The sequence below is a fragment of the Pelecanus crispus genome, chromosome W (genome assembly GCF_030463565.1).
Source record: "Pelecanus crispus isolate bPelCri1 chromosome W, bPelCri1.pri, whole genome shotgun sequence".
NCBI lineage: Eukaryota > Metazoa > Chordata > Aves > Pelecaniformes > Pelecanidae > Pelecanus > Pelecanus crispus.
Window position 1 is genome coordinate 794,419 of NC_134675.1, and position 19,277 is coordinate 813,695.

At 45.0% G+C, this 19,277-nt stretch overlaps 1 protein-coding gene across 1 annotated transcript in view; it reads right to left on the reverse strand.

The window, feature by feature from the left end:
- LOC104026719 (microtubule-associated protein 1B) overlaps positions 1-19,277 on the reverse strand; it is a 61,723-nt gene that overhangs the window by 20,411 nt on the left and 22,035 nt on the right. The window contains exons 3-4 of the mRNA XM_075725609.1: positions 4,577-4,659; positions 2,292-2,432 (exon numbers count right to left, since the gene is read on the reverse strand). Coding sequence (XP_075581724.1) covers positions 2,292-2,432; positions 4,577-4,659 — 224 coding nt within the window. The remainder of the gene's footprint in view (positions 1-2,291; positions 2,433-4,576; positions 4,660-19,277) is intronic.

Genomic DNA, 19,277 nt, shown 5'->3' on the forward strand with positions numbered 1-19,277 from the left:
TTGTTAAATTTCATCCCATTAATCATTGCCCAATGCTCCAATCTATCCAGATCCCTCCGCAAGGCCTCCTGTCCCTGGAGAAAGTCAACAGCACCTCCCAGTTTGGTATCATCAGCAAACTTGCTAATGGTGCATTCAACTCCTGCATCCAGATCACTGATAAAAATATTGAACAGGACTGGCCCTAGAACTGAGCCCTGAGGAACATCGCTGGTGACCGGTCACCAGCCAGATGCAGCCCCGTTCACTACAACCCTCTGAGCCCTGCCCTTCAGCCACTTCTTCACTCAGAGCCACGTGAACCTGCTCTTCCCACAGCTGGACAACTTGTCCAGAAGGATGCTGTGAGGAACAGCATCAAAAGCCTTACGAAAATCCAGAAAAAGTACATCCACCACCTTCTCTTCATCCACTAGGCGGGTGACCTTACCAGAGAAGGAGATCAAATTAGTTAGACAGGACTTTCCCTTTGTGAACTGTGCCTGATGATTGCATTGTTCTTTAAATGCCTTTCAATAGCACCCAGTATGATCCTCTCCATAATGTTTCCAGGAACTGAGGTTAGACTCACAGGTCTGTAGTTCCCTGGGTCTTCCCTCATGCCCTTCTTGTAAATTGGAATAACATTGGCTAGCTTCCAGTCAGCGGGGACCTCCCCAGACTCCCAAGACCTTTGGTAGATGATCGAGAGGGGTCCTGCCGTAACATCCGCTAGCTCCTTCAGTACCCTGGGATGAATCCCATCAGGCCCCATGGACTTGTGAAAATTCAGCTGATACAGCTGGTCCCTCACAATTTCAGTGTCCACAAATGGAAAGTCACTGTTCCCACACTTGTGGTCCTCTGACTCAGAGGACCGGGCAGCCCGAGGTCTGTCAGTATTATTAAAGACTGAAATTTTTTCTAACCTTTTTTCCGATTTGTAGACCACCTAAAAATTTCCCATTAATGGGACTCTAAAAAATGTCACATACACAGGCTGCAGTATGGCAAATATGATCTTTCTTCGCTTTTGTGAAATCTTTTAGAAGCAGTGGGAGCCCAAGGTTTCAGTGATCATAAGCTGGAAGCCAACCCTTTAAAACAGCCATGTTGGCTGGCTGGTGAGCATGCTGCCAGCAGCAGAGACAAGCCAAGTGGGCTTTACTTGGAGACCATGGGAGTACATCCTGCATGCCCACCACTGCAGCAATCCCTCAGCAGCTCATAGCCAACCACCACTGCTTTGCTTTCCAGCCAAAGGTTTGGCTTCCTAACTGTAATGGTAGGATTTGCCCCTGGTTTTGCATGTAGTCATAAAGTAATTATGTGTCGCTAATTAGCTAGTGATGCAAGGAGCTCAGGTTTGCAATTTCACAGAAAAGTAACTGCGAACAGACAGTGACTTTTAGGCGTCACGCACATTTCAGAGAGCAGGAATCCAGTTCTTTCCCCAACCCTACAACCATATGTTGAACAAAGAGGCTTTGAGAAAAGGATCAAATGGATACAATAAGGTCACACTGGAGCTCATGCAAACTTTGCTTTTTCAGTGCTGAACTTTCAAATCTCACTCCACTGAAATGCTCCTAATTAATTTTGGAAACTAAATACCTAGGGATGCAGCCATATAGTTTATTTAAATATATATTTTACACAGCAGACAAATTAAGTGTGACAGCTTGTTTACTATGGGTTCCTGCCCTATGGGAGCTTTCAGACACAGTACATTAAGCAAGACAGCAAAACAACAAGTCATGAAAGGAACAGAATTAAATATTGGTATACTTCATACTTATATTTTTGGTATGTAAAAATCACAAGATTTACAGATTTCACTAGCAAAATTTTAAACACTACAGTAAAGAATCCAAGCAGGTAGGTGGTGCAAAATCTACAGCCATTCCAACAGATAGCCTCTGTCTTATTTAATGTCACCTATTACTTAGCTGCCACCAGGCAAAAACCTGGTGTCAAATTCAATTTGACTGCTTTGTATGTGCACCTCAGATAAATAAGCTGTATATTTTAAACACAACACTATCTCCTTCCATTGTCAAAATGTTCCTTGGTTTTCTGTTTCTCAAAGTTACAGTTTAATTCCCCAAATTAAAATGTAATTCCTTTGTTAAGCAATTTACATCAAAACTAAAGTAAATTAAATATCTTGAAAGCAAGCCTATAATGAAGAGTAAAGAGCATCAGCATTAGTTAGCCAATGCTAACTCTAACAACACAGAGGGCCATTTTTAGTCTTCTAAAAACCTGTGCCATCACATGACAATGTATGGAAGACACTTTTCTGAACACACCTCTTGATCTGTGAAGATCTCAATGAAGTTCTGGAAGGAGAAGGTCCCTGACTGAAGAATGAGTTCTCCTGTGTTTTCAAAGCACTGTCCAGTTAGTACAAGGAGCTTATGTCTTGCAGCATCTGTGATCATTAAGCGCACCTAGAGTGAAGGAGAGAAACACGTCAATAATGGGAGTTACCACGTGTTTGTACATTCCTCTCAGAACATACAGTTTACCTCGTCTAATTTAAAATATATTTTGCACCAGAGTCTCCCAAGACTGTTGAAACATTTTCAAGTTATAATGCTGTTTATAAAAGACAACAAGAAAGGAGCAAAAGGGAAAAAAAGGAGGCACAAGAAGCAATTAAAGAGAAAGTCTGATGAATAAACCAAACTAATGACATGGGGTAAAAAAGAGCAAGGAGCAGAAGAGAACAAAATTTGAATGAAAAAATAATATTTTCAATGAACAAATACATTTCTTGTATAACTCTTGTTGAATTTTAATAGTACTGTATCAGGACAGCCTTGGCAAACTGTGTCCTACATGCTAATGAGGGATAACTACATGCATCAGACTGTTTTTGGAAGGCCGATCTTCTTTTCCCAGTGTACAGCATTACTTTTCACCATAATCATAATCAAGCACTCAGATAGTCACATGCACCATTTACATCTCATGATGTCACTAACTATGGACACTACAACTTTTTAAAGTGTGCCAGCCCAAGACCTTTTTCAATACACAGCAATAAATTATGTAGATGCCTGATGGCTCAAAGGAGCTTGCTACTGAGTAATAAACTTCTGCATTTTGAAATAACTGTTAACTATTTTAAACTAGATCCTTGTTACTTTACTTGACCCTTACTACAGCTAGTAATAATTCTTGTTTGCCCCCCAGGGGGAGATTTACTTGCATGCTAAGAAAAATCCATATATTCAGTATACTTCTATTGGCTGAATTCAACTTAAATTGAATAGCAAAACTAAACAAAACCTTTGTAAGATTCTGTACCATTGAGTAAATTTTTTGCAAATGTGGTGGGTTGACCTTGGCTGGCTGCAACCATCAGATGACCAGTCATCCAGAACTCCAAATACCCCTATGAACAACCATGCTGAACACAAGGTTAACATGTCCACCTCACAGTCTAGCGAGAGGAAATTAACAGTAACCTAGCCAAACATCTTCCAGAGCCAAAGGAGTAAAGCCAGGGGTCAGAAGGCATTAATCGGCCTCAGACCATGTTCTTCCATGTGGTCATCCATCAAAGGAATGACAAGCAACAGTGACAGAAGCAGCATTTCCCTACTTTTGGCAGTTCCTTCATCTCTTCCCCATCCTTTATAGCATTTTACTCTGAAAGCCTGAGTGTATTAAAGACAACCCTAAGAGCTGCTACCCAGCTGATACCTTTGTTCCTTACCAAGTACCTCTAACGCAATGTAAGAGATTTTCACACATAATTTTTTAGTGCATGAGCTGCCATTAGCTAAGGTTACTTTTTTAAACTTTTAAAACTTCAGAAATTTCATTTGTTTTGGTGTGTTTCCTCCTGTTTGTGTTTAATATCACTTAAGGTTGGTAACAAAATAGATTTTTCACAAAGTACTGCAAGCAGAGCCATTTCATTTCCCAAAAGAACTTGTACTATGTCAGTGCTTCCCAGCACTGGCTAGCAATGTAATTATCCCTATTTTTTACAACCTTCAGTCTCACTAGCTAAATTTGTCAATTTTTGTCTTTGAGCTACATGCTCAGTTCTTTGACTCTACTCTAGCAAGTTCATGAGGAATTGACAGTCCTCTTCTGGGGCACTCCCCAGAATCCATTGATCATGTCATGTGCTTTTTGAAGGACAGATCACATAGATCAACCTAGAGTCACCACCACATAGATGGTAATTCTTCTCAAAGACCTAAATTTAATCTCAGGGCACCTGGTTTCTTTTCAGGCTCTTTTTCATATGTAAAACAGGCATCCAGAGCTACCAAACAATGGAAGAGCAGAAGAAAAGCAGATGCAGTTTCACCACAGCTGCCTTCACTTCATCAAGAAAGGAATTTGGTGTGTTCTGAGGAAATGAGTGCTGGGATAAGTGGTGCATTTCTGTCCTATGCCTTTGACACTTTATCAGGAGTCCAGGAAACCAGGAAGAAAATCAAGGGATGGCTGATGTTTTTGATGATATTTGCTCCTAACATGTCCTTTCGTCCACAGTTAGGAGCTGCTCTCAACCTGTCCACTTAATGGAGCTTTTATGACACATCCAGTGAAGTATTTCTGACTGACTTACCTCAGTACTAACTGCTTCATCTGAGGGATTGATCAGGACTACAGTTTCTAAGACATCACTTCTGTGGTGAAGAATCTTCTGACCTGCAAGCACAGAGAGAAAAAAAAAAAAAAAGACATTAAATTCAACCAGCATGGTTTAAACCAGTGCTTTCCCTGAGCTAGTTATATGTTCCACTGTGCAACAGCCCTATGGTTACTCAGGACAGTGCACACCAGCCACAGCAACTAATGTGCTGACTCATGTCTTCAGAAATACCCATGGCATGTGGTCCTATGGGCCAGAAACACCACTCCAGAAAATTCAAGGTAATGAAAACAAACTGGCAACAGTGCTGGTGTTACCTCAAACGTATATATTTTTCTTGGATGAAATGGAAATAGTGCAGGAGTTATTAGTAGTTAAGAAAGGATCACAGTTAGGAGTGGAAACTAACACATGAGAATTTTAGAATAATCAAGGTAGTAAATAATGCTTAGGCCAGATTAAGAGGGTATTAGCAATGCATGCCTCACTAACGAGTGCCTCCTCAGAAGAATAAGAATCTGTAGAACTTCAAGGACTGACAGTGGGAACATCCTGCTACAAAGAAGGTTGTAAAGATAAGGGAAGGCCACAAATGTGAGGTCAGCAGTGATAAAAGGGACTGTCTTGCCCCAGAAGATGCTGAGAAATTGGGCGATTGCCGAAGCAGGGGAACTGGGGGAAAGGTAATTCTGGCAGGGGGAGATTGGGACCACTGACTCAATTGAGGGGCGAAAGGACTACCCCCCCCGACTCCCCCTGAGCATGCGCAGGGAATTCAAATCACACTGTAGCTTTAAAATTAAGCGGAAAAGATACAGACCAATGGAAGCAGAGGATGCTCAGTCGGTTCAGTGATTATGTATTAGATAGGTGTGGTGTGTTAACTGTCGTCTATACATGTCAAAATGAACTTCAGTAAGTGTGCTTGATTTGTGGAAGTATTCCACCTTGCACCCTGCGCAGAATAAAGCAATGTCTCCTCTCTAAACATACTTCGTGTGTTTCGGGAGTTATTTTAAATTATAGGTAACATAGCGAGTCTCAAAAAATCCTGGAGGGTTTCCCCAAAAAAGTTCTGCAGAATCTAGAGCTGCAAAAATGGGAATTTTATAGCATTTGGCAAGACTCCCTGAGGATATTCATAAGTGTGCCCTTGGACAGGTGCACACACAAAAGGAGACCCATTCCAAGATGGCTTGAAGAAAACCACTGGAAAAATCAAGAGAAAATCTTTCCTGATTCAGACATGATGGTGTAATGCTGTGTGTTGTCTAAGAACAGGTATGTACAGAGTAAATGAAGAAAGTCAAGTCCAAAAGGTCAGTAGTATTAAGACAGTCAAATGCTGTACAAATTCAGACTAAATCTGCCTCTTAAGCCACATCTGCCTTACAGCGAACAGTATGCACTAGATATGCACATGCAGCACAAAGCAAGGCAACATCACCTTTGCACAAAGGGCAAGATTTCATTTTAAAGAATCATAGAATCGTTTAGGTTGGAAAAGACCTTTAAGATCATCCAGTCCAACCATTAACCTAACACTACCAAGTCCACCACTAAACCAGTTAAGGGTAGAGTAATAATTTCATGTTTCCTGGCTTGGTGGCTGGATTATTTTTAATGAAAGTAAAACTAGGAATCATTAAGGTTGGAAAGGACCTCTAAGATCATCAGTCCAACCATCAACCCAACACCCCCATGCCCACTAAACCATGTCCCAGAGTGCCACGTCTACCCGTTTTTTGAACACTTCCAGGGATGGGGACTCCATCACCTCTCTGGACACCTCTCTGGGCAGCCTGTTCCAATGCTTGACTATTCTTTCTGTGAAGAACCCCCTCATCCAGATCGTTGATTAAGATATTAAACATATCTTTATCATATATTAAAGATATTGTTCTCATAAGAAAAAAAGCATTCTATATTACTTGCATTTATTAACTAAAGGCAACTTCCGAAGACCTCCTCTTCAATGAACAGCCAGTTTGCTGGGTTTTTTTTTTTTTCAGCTGATACATAAAATGACTCTCTTATTCAACTTGTAGCCCACACAGTGATGCAGGATGTGCTCTGTATACCACACAGTCCAATCTAGACTGATGAAAACCTCACCCAATCCTAAGAAATGTGTACCTTCCTCATTTAAAACAGAACTGGCATGGCTCAACACTGAAATAACCTTTGAGACTGTTTTATAAGCACCTGGAAAAAATAAATACCCAGTGATTATAAAAACAGCTGTTGGTTCCCCACACAAACCTAGTAGTGCTGCTATTCAATTTTTAATAGGTCATTGGGCAAAATTTCATTCATTTTTTATGAATGCTTAAGAAAGAACTGGATATGACTGCTCGTAGGCATGGGGTAAGTGATTGTATCTTTACATACAGAGGTTACTTATTCTTTTCATATAGCTAAGAAAGATAAAAAGAAAAACATATATGTTTGTAGTTATCCCTACCAACCGGGACTGCACTGTTGGGAATGTTCAGCAGTTATCCTAAAGCTGCTCGTATCCATCCAGTTCAAGGAGAGAACCAAAAGACGACCCATTTACTGATCTGCTAGGCTTGAGGGTTTTAGAAACAAACCAAGGTCACCTTCAAGGAGAGCAGATATCACCCAGACACAAGAAGGCCTTGTCACAACCTCTGGGTAGTTCACACCGGGAATCCACAAGGAAATTAGCATGTGGACTTATATTTTATAGATGTATCATCAAACCACAGCATGTTTGCTGTTATTTTAATATATTTATAAAATGTCCCCTGCCACTCTCCCTTGAATGCTATAAATTGCTTTCATTATTTGCTATGGGATACTGAGAATTCAGTTGGCATTGTAATATTTCATTTAATGCCTGAAACTCTCAGAAACACTTTATAACATTCAACTATGTGAGACCAGATAGTCCTTAAAAATATTAAGGGCTCATTTATATCTTCAGAGTATGGGTCATTTTTCAAGCCACATGAGTTGTGTATGCAAACTATGTTTGGGGAAGGATGTATTCATGAGCATAAAATCAATTAGTAGGTCTGAATTGAAGTTTTAATTACACTGATACAGTTCTGTGCATTGTACATAAGAACTTCTTTTCCCCCACTTGACTTCTCCTATGTACTAACATTCCTATATATTAACATAACTATGAGATGGTGCTTCATTCTCATTTCTCTGAAAATTGATCTATGCCAACATTAATATGCCCACATTTTCCCTATCCACTCCAAATATCTGAACACTTATCACACCACCATTGTCAGACTTGATATACATGACATTCTATATCCATGTACATAATCACAGTCCCTATAGTGCCCTCCTTTATGTTATTTTAATCTCCAAAATATTAATTGCCCATCTTAACATCAGATAATATATTAACCAATATGTTCATTTCAATTACGAACTGCAGTACATCTACAAAATTTTTACAGCAATAAATTCTAGACCTTTCTGAATCATGAAAGGTCTTAATTCTGGCTCTGAACAAGGTATTGTAGTGTTTGCCTCTTTCCTGTTTGTAAACTGGTTCCCCAAGGTCTGAACACCCGTCAGAGGAATTGCCAACACTCAGGCAGAGTCTGGTGGCTTGCAAGGATCTGTCTTCACTGGCCAAATCCACAGCAGGACTGGCTACCTGCAGCTCCTGGTGACTCGGAAGGAAATAGGAAAACAGTAAGAAACCAGATTCTCCGGGAAGGTTTGGCTCTCTTACCTTACTACGAGGCTGAAGTGGGTCCCTCACTTTACACCATGGAATTTCGTTTCCTTTGCACCACCGGCATCGCAAAATGTTGAAAACTTTTGTGCTAATCAGTTACCAAAATTTTCATCCTTCTCCACTCATCCCTTGTCTCCTTTCTGTCTCCTGAGTATGTGAACCAACACAGATGTGCAATATAAATGAGAAACACAAGAGCAGCACATGCTGCCCATGAACCCAGCGTGTATTAGGTGAGTCGAGGCAATGTAGACATCCAGGACATCCTCTGATTGCAGGTGCCCCAGGGCAGTGGACATGGGCAGTATCAGCACATCAGGCCCTAGCTCTCACTATTACTTACGACCTAGATAAGTGCCCATACCTCAGCTGTGCACACCTGAGCCCTCCTTCAAGTCCCTCCCTGAATAGACTGGGGGAGAGGAAGACTTTGTACAAATGTCCCCGATAATGCCAATCTTAAACCAGACATGCTTTTCTGGTAATATTTTTTAAATGGAATTGAACTTTTACACCATGTTCAATTTGGAAACTGTGGGGGCAGCGAAAGGAAGATAAGATTTGACACATTTTGCTTATATCTGAAAAAGCCTTTATCTAAGGAAAAGACGGCGGCAGTTTAAAACCCGGTGTAACTGCCACCTGATCTCAGTCTCCGAGGCGAAGGGCTCCGGAGCGGCCGAGGCGAAGGGCTCCGGAGCGGCCGCTCGTGCCGGGGCACCCTTGCTGAGGCAGCAAAAAGTGCAGGGCGAGAGCGGGCAGCCCAGCCCCCCGCCTCGAGCGGGGAAGAGCGGGAAAGGGCAAGCTGCTGACGTGGGGCAGCTCTGACGCAGCGTGGGCGGGGCCAGGAGTGACGGCGGCCAAACCCTCACCTATAAAAGCAGCCCCCAGGGAACGCGAGCGAGCATGAGTGTGGTGTGTCAGTTTGCGCGGGGAAGGCCGAGTGCCCCCGCTCCCAGTTCCAAAGGGAAACTCAGGCAGTGCTCATCGTCCGCCCAGGAGAACACCTGGCAGCTGTGGTCACCACCCGCCCGAAAGCCTCTGCCAGAAGGAATGCGGCGACCCAGCCGGAGCTCCCACACAAACATGCAGCCGTCCAGGTTGCCGGCTGCGGGGAGTGCCTGAGCCTGTTGCTCATACCGGAGCGCAGCAGAGACGGCAAATGTCTTGGCTGTGACCAGGGAGATGATCTCCTCAGCCTGGTGGCAGAGCTGAAGGAGGAGGTGGAAAGGCTGAGGAGTATCAGGGAGTGTGAGAGGGAGATAGACTGGTGGAGCCGCACCCAACTGTCCCTGGGGCCAGGGCAGCAGGCGGAGGCCCCACAAGGAGCGGAGGATCCCCTACCATCTTGCCGGCAAGCAGAAGGAGGGGATCCAAGAGACGCGGGGGAATGGAAACAGGTCCCTGCCCGGGGTGGCAGGCAAATCCCCTCCTGGCCTCCCCCACCTTCCCAGCTGCCCCTACACAACAGATACGGGGCTCTGGGAGTTGAGGGCCAGGCAAGCGGGGAGGGAGGTGAAGGCGAAGGTCCAGCCAGGGGGTTGCCGAGGGCCAGTCAGGCAACCTCACGGATTACGACTGCCCCTGTTAAGAAAAAAAGGAGGGTAATTGTGGTGGGTGATTCCCTCCTGCGGGGAACTGAGGGCCCGATCTGCCATCCGGACCCATCCCACAGGGAAGTCTGCTGCCTTCCTGGGGCCCGGCTTAGGGACGTTACTAGGAAACTCCCCGATCTGGTAAGGCCCTCCCATTATTACCCGCTGCTGGTTGTACGGGTTGGCAGTGATGACATTACAGAGAGAAGTCCTAAAGCAATCAGGAGGGACTTCAGGGCACTGGGGCGATTGGTCGCAGCATCAGGAGCGCAAGTAGTATTTTCCTCAATCCCATCAGTGGCAGTTAAGAGTGCTGAAAGGACTGGGAAAACTCACCTGATTAACAGGTGGCTCAGAGGCTGGTGCCATTGGTGGAATTTTGGGTTTCTCGATCATGGGGAGGTTTACACAGCACCGGGCCTGCTGGCGGCTGATGGAGATCAGCTGTCTCCAAAGGGGAAAAGGATTCTCACCCATGAGTTGGTGGGACTCGTTGAGAGGGCTTTAAACTAGGTTTGAAGGGGGAAGGGGATATAAATGGGCCCGCTAGTGAGGAGCCCAGGGGCAGCATGGCAACATTGGGGGTGAAATCGATAGCCCGGCTCAAGTGCATGTACACCAATGCACGTAGCATGGGCAACAAACAGGAGGAGCTGGAAGCCCTTGTGCAGCAGGATGGCTATGACATAGTCGCCATCACAGAAATGTGGTGGGACGACTCTCATGACTGGAGTGCTGCACTGGATGGCTGTCAGCTCTTCAGAAGGGATAGGCAGGGAAGGAGAGGCAGTGGGGTGGCTCTGTATGTTTAGGGAGTGTTTTGACTGCATAGAGCTCGACAGTGGTGATGATAAGGTCGAGTGCTTCTGGGTAAGGATGAGGGGGAGGCCAGCAAGGCGGATATCCTGTTGGGAGTCTGCTATAGACCACCCAGCCAGGATGTAGAGATAGATGAAGCGTTCTACAAGCGGCTGGCAGAAGTCTTGCAATCGCTAGCCCTTGTTCTTGTGGGGGACTTCAACTTGCCAGACATCTGCTGGGAATGCAACACAGCAGAGAGGCAACAGTCTCGGAAATTCCTAGAGCGTGTGGAGGATAACTTTGTGACGCAGCTGGTAAGCGAGCCTACCAGGGGAGGTGCCTCGCTTGACCTGCTGTTTACTAATAGAGAAGGGCTTGTGGGAGATGTCGTGGTGGGAGGCCGTCTTGGGCTTAGTGACCACAATATGATAGAGTTCTCGATTCTGGGCGATGTAAAGAGGAGGGGCAGCAAAACTGTTACCATGGACTTCTGGAGGGCAGACTTTGGCCTGTTCAGGACGCTGGTTGGGAAAGTCCCTTGGGAGGCAGTCCTGAAGGGCAAAGTGGTCCAGGAATGCTGGGCCTTCTTCAAGAAGGAAGTCTTAAAGGTCCCGGAGCAGGACGTCCCCGTGTGCCGTAAGATGAACCAGCAGGGAAGACGACCGGCCTGGCTGAACAGGGAGCTTTTGCAGGAAAAAAGGAGAGGCTACTGCCTTTGGAAGAAGGGGCGGGCAAATCAGGAAGAGTCCAGGGATCTTGTTAGGTCATGCAGGGAGGAAATTAGAAAGGCAAAAGCCCAGCTAGAACTCAATCTGGCCAATTCTGTAAAAGATAATAAAAAATGTTTTTATAAGTACATCAACAATAAAAGGAGAGCCAAGGAGGATCTCCATCCTTTGCTGGATGTGGGGGGGAACATTGTCACCGAGGACAAGGAAAAGGCTGAGGTACTTAATGCCTTCTTTGCCTCTGTGTTTAATAGCCAGACCAGTCATCCCCAGGGTATTCAGCCCCCTGAGCTGCAAGACAAGGACGGCGAGCAGAATGGAGCCCTCATAGTCCAGGAGGAAGCAGTTAATGACCTGCTATGCCACCTGGACGCTCACAAGTCTATGGGGCCAGATCGGATCCCTCCAAGAGTACTGAGGGAGCTGGCGGAGGAGCTTGCCAAGCCACTCTCCATCATCTATCAGCAGTCCTGGTTAACAGGGGAGGTCCCTGATGACTGGAGGCTTGCCAATGTGATGCCCATCTACAAGAAGGGCTGGAAGGAGGATCCGGGGAACTACAGGCCTGTCAGCCTGACCTCGGTGCCAGGGAAGATTATGGAGAGGTTCATCTTGAGTGAACTCAAGAGGCAAGTGCAGGTCAACCAGGGGATCAGACCCAGCCAGCATGGGTTCATGAAAGGCAGGTCCTGCTTGACCAACCTGATCTCCTTCTATGACCTGGTGACCCGCCTGATGGATGAGGGAAAGGCTGTGGATGTCATCTACCTGGACTTAGGCAAAGCCTTTGACACAGTCTCCCATGGCATTCTCCTTAGGAAGCTGGCAGCTCATGGCTTGGACGGGCGTACTCTTTGCTGGGTAAAAAACTGGTTGGGTGGCCGAGCCCAGAGAGTAGTGGTGAATGGAGTTAAGTCCAGTTGGCAGCCGGTCACGAGTGGTGTTCCCCAGGGCTCTGTTTTGGGGCCAGCCTTGTTCAATATCTTTATCAATGATCTGGATGAGGGAAATGAGTGTGCCCTCAGTAAGTTTGCAGATGACACCAAACTGGGTGGGAGTGTCGATCTGCTGGAGGGTAGGATGGCCCTGCAGAGGGACCTGGACAGGCTGGACCGATGGGCCGAGGCCAACTGTATGAGGTTCAACAAGGCCAAGTGCCGGGTCCTGCACTTGGGTCACAACAACCCCATGCAACACTCCAGGCTTGGGGAAGAGTGGCTGCAAAGCTGCCTGGCCGAAAAGGACCTGGGGGTGCTGATTGACAGCCGGCTGAACATGAGCCAGCAGTGTGCCCAGGTGGCCAAGAAGGCCAACAGCATCCTGGCTTGTGTCAGGAATAGTGTGGCCAGCAGGAGCAGGGAGGTGATTGTGCCCCTGTATTCGGTGCTGGTGAGGCCGCACCTGGAATCCTGTGTCCAGTTTTGGGCCCCTCAGTACAAGAAGGACATTGAGGTGCTGGAGCGTGTCCAGAGAAGGGCAAGGAAGCTGGTGAAGGGTCTGGAGCACAGGGCTGGTGGGGAGCGGCTGAGGGAACTGGGGTTGTTTAGTCTGGAGAAGAGGAGGCTGAGGGGTGACCTTATCGCTCTCTACAGCTCCCTGACAGGAGGCTGTAGTGAGGTGGGTGTTGGTCTCTTCTCCCAAGTAGTTAGCGATAGGACAAGAGGAAATGGGCTCAAGCTGCATCAGGGGAGATTTAGATTGGATATTAGGAAAAATTTCTTCATGGAAAGGGTTGTCAAGCATTGGAACAGGCTGCCCAGAGAGGTGGTGGAGTCACCATCCCTGGAGGCATTCAAAAAACAGGTAGATGTGGCACTTTGGGACATGGTTTAGTGGGCATGGGGGTGTTGGGTTGATGGTTGGACTGATGATCTTAGAGGTCCTTTCCAACCTTAATGATTCCTAGTTTTTACTTTCATTATAAATGATCCAGCCACCAAGCCAGGAGGTGTGGGCTTGCTACTCTACCCTTAATTGGTTTAGTGGTGGACTTGGTAGTGTTAGGTTAATGGTTGGACTGGATGATCTTAAAGGTCTTTTCCGACCTAAATGATTCTATGATTCTATGAAATGAAGTTGGTTAAGCAGGACTTTCCCCTCATGAACCCGTGCTGGCTATGACCAGTGACTGCATTGTCTCTCAAGTGTTTTTCAATAACTCCCAGAATGACTTTCTCCATAATTTTACCTGGCACTGAAGTGAGACTGACAGGCCTGTAATTATCAGGGTCTTCCTTCTTACCATTCTTGAAAATTGGGACAACTTTTGCCAGCTTCTAGTCAACTGGGACCTCTCTAGACTCCCAAGACCACTGAAAAATAATGGAGAGAGGTCCTGCGATGACATCAGCCAGCTGTTTTAGTACCCTGGGATGAATCCCAATGGGCCCATAGATTTATGTGCATTCAGCTGGAGCAGCAAGTCTCGAACAGCTTCAGAGTTGTCTGGGAGTTTGTCACCCCCCCAGTCATGGTCTTCCAACACAGGGCTCTGGGGCTCCCAGGGCCCATCAGTGGCGTTAAAGATGGAGGCAAAGAAGGCATTAAACGTCTCCAATTTGTCTACGTCCTTATTTGTGAGGTGACCAACCTCATCAAGCAACAGACCAATGTTATCTCTGATCCTCCTTTTGCTGTGAACATATTTTAAAAAGCCCTTTTTGTTGTCCTTCACAGAGCTAGCCAGCTTGAATTCTAATTGAGATTGGGCCGCACAAATTTTCTCCCTACAGTGGTGAACAGCATTTCTGTAGTCCTCCCATGTCATCTGTCCTTGCTTCCAATGTCCATACACTTTCCTTTTCCACCGAAGTTCTAGAAGATCCCTGCTCATCGAAGCCGGCCTTCTGCCCTGCTTGCTTGACTTCCGACACTTTGGAATTGCCTGCTCCTGTGCTCTTAAGAGATGGCTCTTAAAAAGTGACCAGCATTCATGGACCCCAATACCTTCAAAAGCAGATTCCCAGGGGACCTTACTAACTAGCTCCTTCAGCTGCCCGAAGTCTGCTCTCCCCATATCCGGGGTCAAACTTTTGCTGGCAGTTTTTCTCCTATCATCGTCAATGATTTGAAACTCAACTACTTTGTGGTCACTGTGACCAAGGCAGCCACCAATCACCACTTTGCCCACAAGTCCCTCACTGTTTACAAATAACAAATCCAGGAGGGCACCTTTCCTAGTTGGCTTCCTTAGTACCTGCACCAAGAAGTTATCTTTGACGTGCTTCAGGGATTTCCTGGACCTGTTTGTGTCTGCTGTATGATGTTCCCAGTTGATGTCTGGGAAGTTAAAATAACCCATAAGGACAAGGGCAGCTGATCTAGAGATATCCCTTAATTCCTTGTAGAATAATTCATCGGTGTTGTCGTCCTGGTTGGGTGGTCAATAGTAGGCTCCCACAACATCTGCTTTATTTGCTTTCCTCGTCATCCTCACCCAGAGGCTCTCAACTGTGTCGGCACCAACTGTAAGCGCCATACAATCCAACCCCTCCCTTACATACAGCACCACCCCCCTGCCTCACCTGCCCTGCCTATCCCTCCTGAAGAGCCTATAACCGTCCATCACAACATACCAGTCACAGGACTCATCCCTCCAGGTTTCACTTGTGCCAATGATGTCATAGCTCTGGGACTGGGCCAAAGCTTCTAGCTCCTCTTGCTTATTCCTCATGCTGCGCACATTAGTATAAAAACATTTCAAATGTACTCCAGTATACTCAGCACATCGTGGAGCAGATCGAAGAACCTCGCTAGCACACCATCCCTCAAACATTGGCGTGCCACCCTCAGGCTTATCTCTAGCGAGCCTGGTTTTCTCCCTTTGCCCCTTCAAAGCTAGTTTAAAGCTCTTTCAATGAGCCCTGCTAACTCTTGTGCAAAGATCCCTTTCCCCCCTTTGAGACAGGTGTACCCAGTCTGTTGCCAGCAGGCCTGGTGTCGTGTTGACCGACCCATGATCAAAAAACCCAAAATTCTGCTGGTGACACCAGGCTCGGAGCCAGGTATTGATCTGCTGGCTCTTCCTGTTTCTTCACTCATCATTCCCTGCAACTGGAAGGATAGAGGAGAACACTACTTGTGCTTCTGACCCCTTAACCAGTCATCCCAAGGCCCTGAAGTCTCTTTTGATCCCATCTGCAAGTTACATGGAAATTACCCCCTGGCTCAGATTCCACCTAATGTAGATTAGCACAGCAACAGTGAATTTACAGTTATTCTGTGTTTAGCATGCACTTAGCAATAGAAACTCTACTCAAGAATGTCTTTAGTAACTGAGCAGCTCCTGTGGACAGTGTTTTGCAAAATATGTGTGCAGCAGCAATCCCAGCATAAACTCTCTGGTTCGTCTACCAGAGGACTAAGAGCTGTAGCAAATAGTATGAAGAAAAATCAGTATTTCAGTATAATGCTTAAAAAACAACCCAGAAGGTCTTATTTTTTTATTTAATTAAAGGCATTTCTTGCTTTCTTTTTCCATCTGACCTTAACAAATGTGAAGAGAAGAGGCTCTCTTCTGTCTGGCTGTTACTAATAGGTGAAATCTGATTTAATGAAACAGGCGCATTTAACATATTTTGCACAGGGTTGAGATAGAACAGAAAAGAATAGAATAGTTCAGTTGTAAGGAACCTACAGCGATCATCTAGTCCAACTGCCTGAGCACTTCAGGGCTGACCAAAAGCTAAAGCATGTTGTTAAGGGCATTGTCCAAAGGCCTCAAACACTGACAGGCTTGGGGCATCCACCACCTCTCTAGGAAGCCTGTTCCAGTGTTTGACCACCCTCTCCATAAAGAAAAGCTTCCTAACGTCCAGTCTGAACCTCCCCTGGCACAGCTTTGAACCATTCCCCCGCGTCCTGGCACTGGATCCCAGGGAGAAGAGCTCAGCACCTCCCTCTCCACTTCCCCTCCTCAGGAAGCTGGAGAGAGCAATGAGGTCGCCCCTCAGCCTCCTTTTCTCCACTCTAGACAAGCCCAGAGTCCTCAGCCACTCCTCATAGGACATGCCTTCCAGCCCTGTCACCAGCTCTGTTGCCCTCCTCTGGATGCATTCAAGGACCTTCACATCCTTCTTAAATTGTGGGGCCCAGAACTGCACGCAGTACTCAAGGTGAGGCCGTGCCAATGCTGAATACAGCAGGATCATCACCTCTTTTAACCGGCTGGTTATGCTGTGTTTGATGCACCCCAGGATGCGGCTTGCCCTCCTGGCTGCCAGGGCACACTGCTGACTCCTGTTGAGCCTACTGTCAACATAACAAAAAGAGATAAGAAAGAGAGATCCAATATCCTTCTGACAGTTTAAGCTTTCCTTTCAGTTTATATACTTGCACCTTGCAATGGAGCACACAATGAATCAAATCCTCGGACAGTGATATCTGTTATATTTCTATATTTCCGAAGGTAGCATTTTCCAAATAATTGTTTCAAATGGAAACACATTTTCACCCATTAGCATGTATTTGGATTGTGAGATCATACATTGACATGACTATTACTTCTAAAGTTAAACAAGTGAGATTTAAATTTCTCATAGAAATCATATCTTGGATTAAGAATATATTCATAAGTATTATTCTGATGGAGAATAAAATAAGTGGGATGAAATCACTGGAAATGTTAGTAATTTTTAAGGAAACAAAACTTCAGTTTTCATTCTGCTGTTTTCCTACATTATGTATCTTTGCTATTACCATTACTGTGAGAAAGTTATCTGCACAGCTGATTAGCTTTCCCAAAAAGGCACTTAAGAAAAGACCTTGGACAACATTTAAGACTGGAGATAGTTAAAAATACTTCTCACTGTTTCTGTACTTTTCATGTGCTTTTGGACGATTAAATATATAATTTTGTCTCGTACTTATCATCAGTATCTGTTCTTTTATGTACTAAAGTAGGGCTACAAAGTCCAAGATACCAACACTGCAATGGACTTCAGAAATGCAAGCATATTTTATCTGTAGCATAAATAAACCATAATTTACCATCAGCAACATGGTCCTGATTGTCACCATGAGTTTAGCCAGAAAAAAAGACCCTCCGGGGCATGAAATATCTTCTTGTAGAGAAGAGAGTACTGGTCAGCTCTGTAGGATACCACATGCCACTATTTGAAGTCTAGCATAGTTCTGGATGGGTTCAGGGATGTGCGAGGACATGTTGCTCCTGGTCCCAACCAGACCCTGGGGACAATATGTGAAGGAGGCAACAGAGCCTCCAGCTGGAGTGCACATTTTCCACGCAGTCAATGCCTCACATGGGCAGCTGTCAGCAGAAGATCAAGGATGACCACTCTACTCATGCCACTGCCACTTGTGAGTCTGAGGAGGAGCGGAAAGGACCTTACAGTTAGTAAGACACAAGGCCTCCAAAGCCTTGAGCTCCTAATCATGGATCTTTCACTACCTCTGAAAAGGGTTTTTAAGTTACAAGGGAATAACATTTTAGTACATCAGAGTACAAGTACTTTGAAAAGGAATAGAAATCTGATCTTCCATCCTGTTTGAAGACATGTAAAAACAATGCCCTCCAAAATTAGGGACTGTGCAAACATTTTTGAATTGGAAGATCTGAAATATATTACAATGTAAAAGTTTCCCTTTCCATTAATATAGTTTTTAATCACCTATTCAAAGTAGCATTCATTTAAGTGTTCTCTTGAAACAAGGCTTGAGTTTCTTGTGCTGTTATCTTGTGTTCACTCTGTATCATATTATTGCATGGCATGATTCTTCTAAAAAATCCTGGCTACCTTTTATAAAATACATCAAACAGTTTTAGTAAGACTTGCATGTAGACCTATCATGAGCTGCCATCGCTACTTTCTGTGTGGAGTAGAGAATGAGTGTAAGACAATGTCTGAATCTGTGGCAATATATGAAAAGTCATCTAATCTGGCAAAGGAAGTTCACAGAACCAGATATAAGCATAATGTAATTTTCTGACAAAAAAATTGTTTTCTTTCATTTCCTTCTGGGATCTAGGTATATTTCTACTCAGAAGACATCTGACAGTATAAGATCCTTTGTAGTATACCTGTCACAGGAATGGCCCAGAAGTAGATACAAATAAGACATTTTCAGCATTTTTTTCATAAGCTGCTGGTTATGAGTGGTTTATGATTTGACTATTGTAATTCGCTTCCCTTAGAAAAAGCATGTGAAGAAAAAAGTCTATTGTACTATTTTTAAATGAGTAAGGAAAGTTCACAAAAACATTGGGTTGTAGTTACATTTCTAGTGCCCAAATTGTTTTTGTTTCTTCTACAAATAAAGAAAAAAACCAAACTCATTTAAAATTATCTCCCTCAGCTTAAAAATTTCCTATGAATCATCTAGTTCTGGCCTTTATTATAATCTGCTGGTCTTTTCTTTTATGAAAATGATATATTTCCTATGCTGACAGGCTTAGAGTCTAACTAGATGGGAAACCCGCAAAGGAGCGGGTGGAGCAACATTAAGAAACATATGAGAGAGTCCAAGGAAGTGCAGAAAAAGGGTAACACAGGACACACTGCAGACTGGGGATCCTTCTCCATGGAAGAGGAACTGGGTTGGCACCTGCCAGAAGGATTCAACAGTCTGGGAGTATCAAGGGTTTCCAAGAGGACAAGCACACACTGTGGGCCGCTGGGGTCCAAGACTCCAGCATCAAGACAAGGGCACACCTGGATTCTCCATGGGGGGAATCAACTCCCCTGTATGCCTTCATTTCTATTAATCATAGAATCATAGAATGGTTTGGGTTGGAAGGAACCTTAAAGATCATATAGTTCCAACACCCCTGCCATGGGCAGGGACACCTTCCACTAGACCAG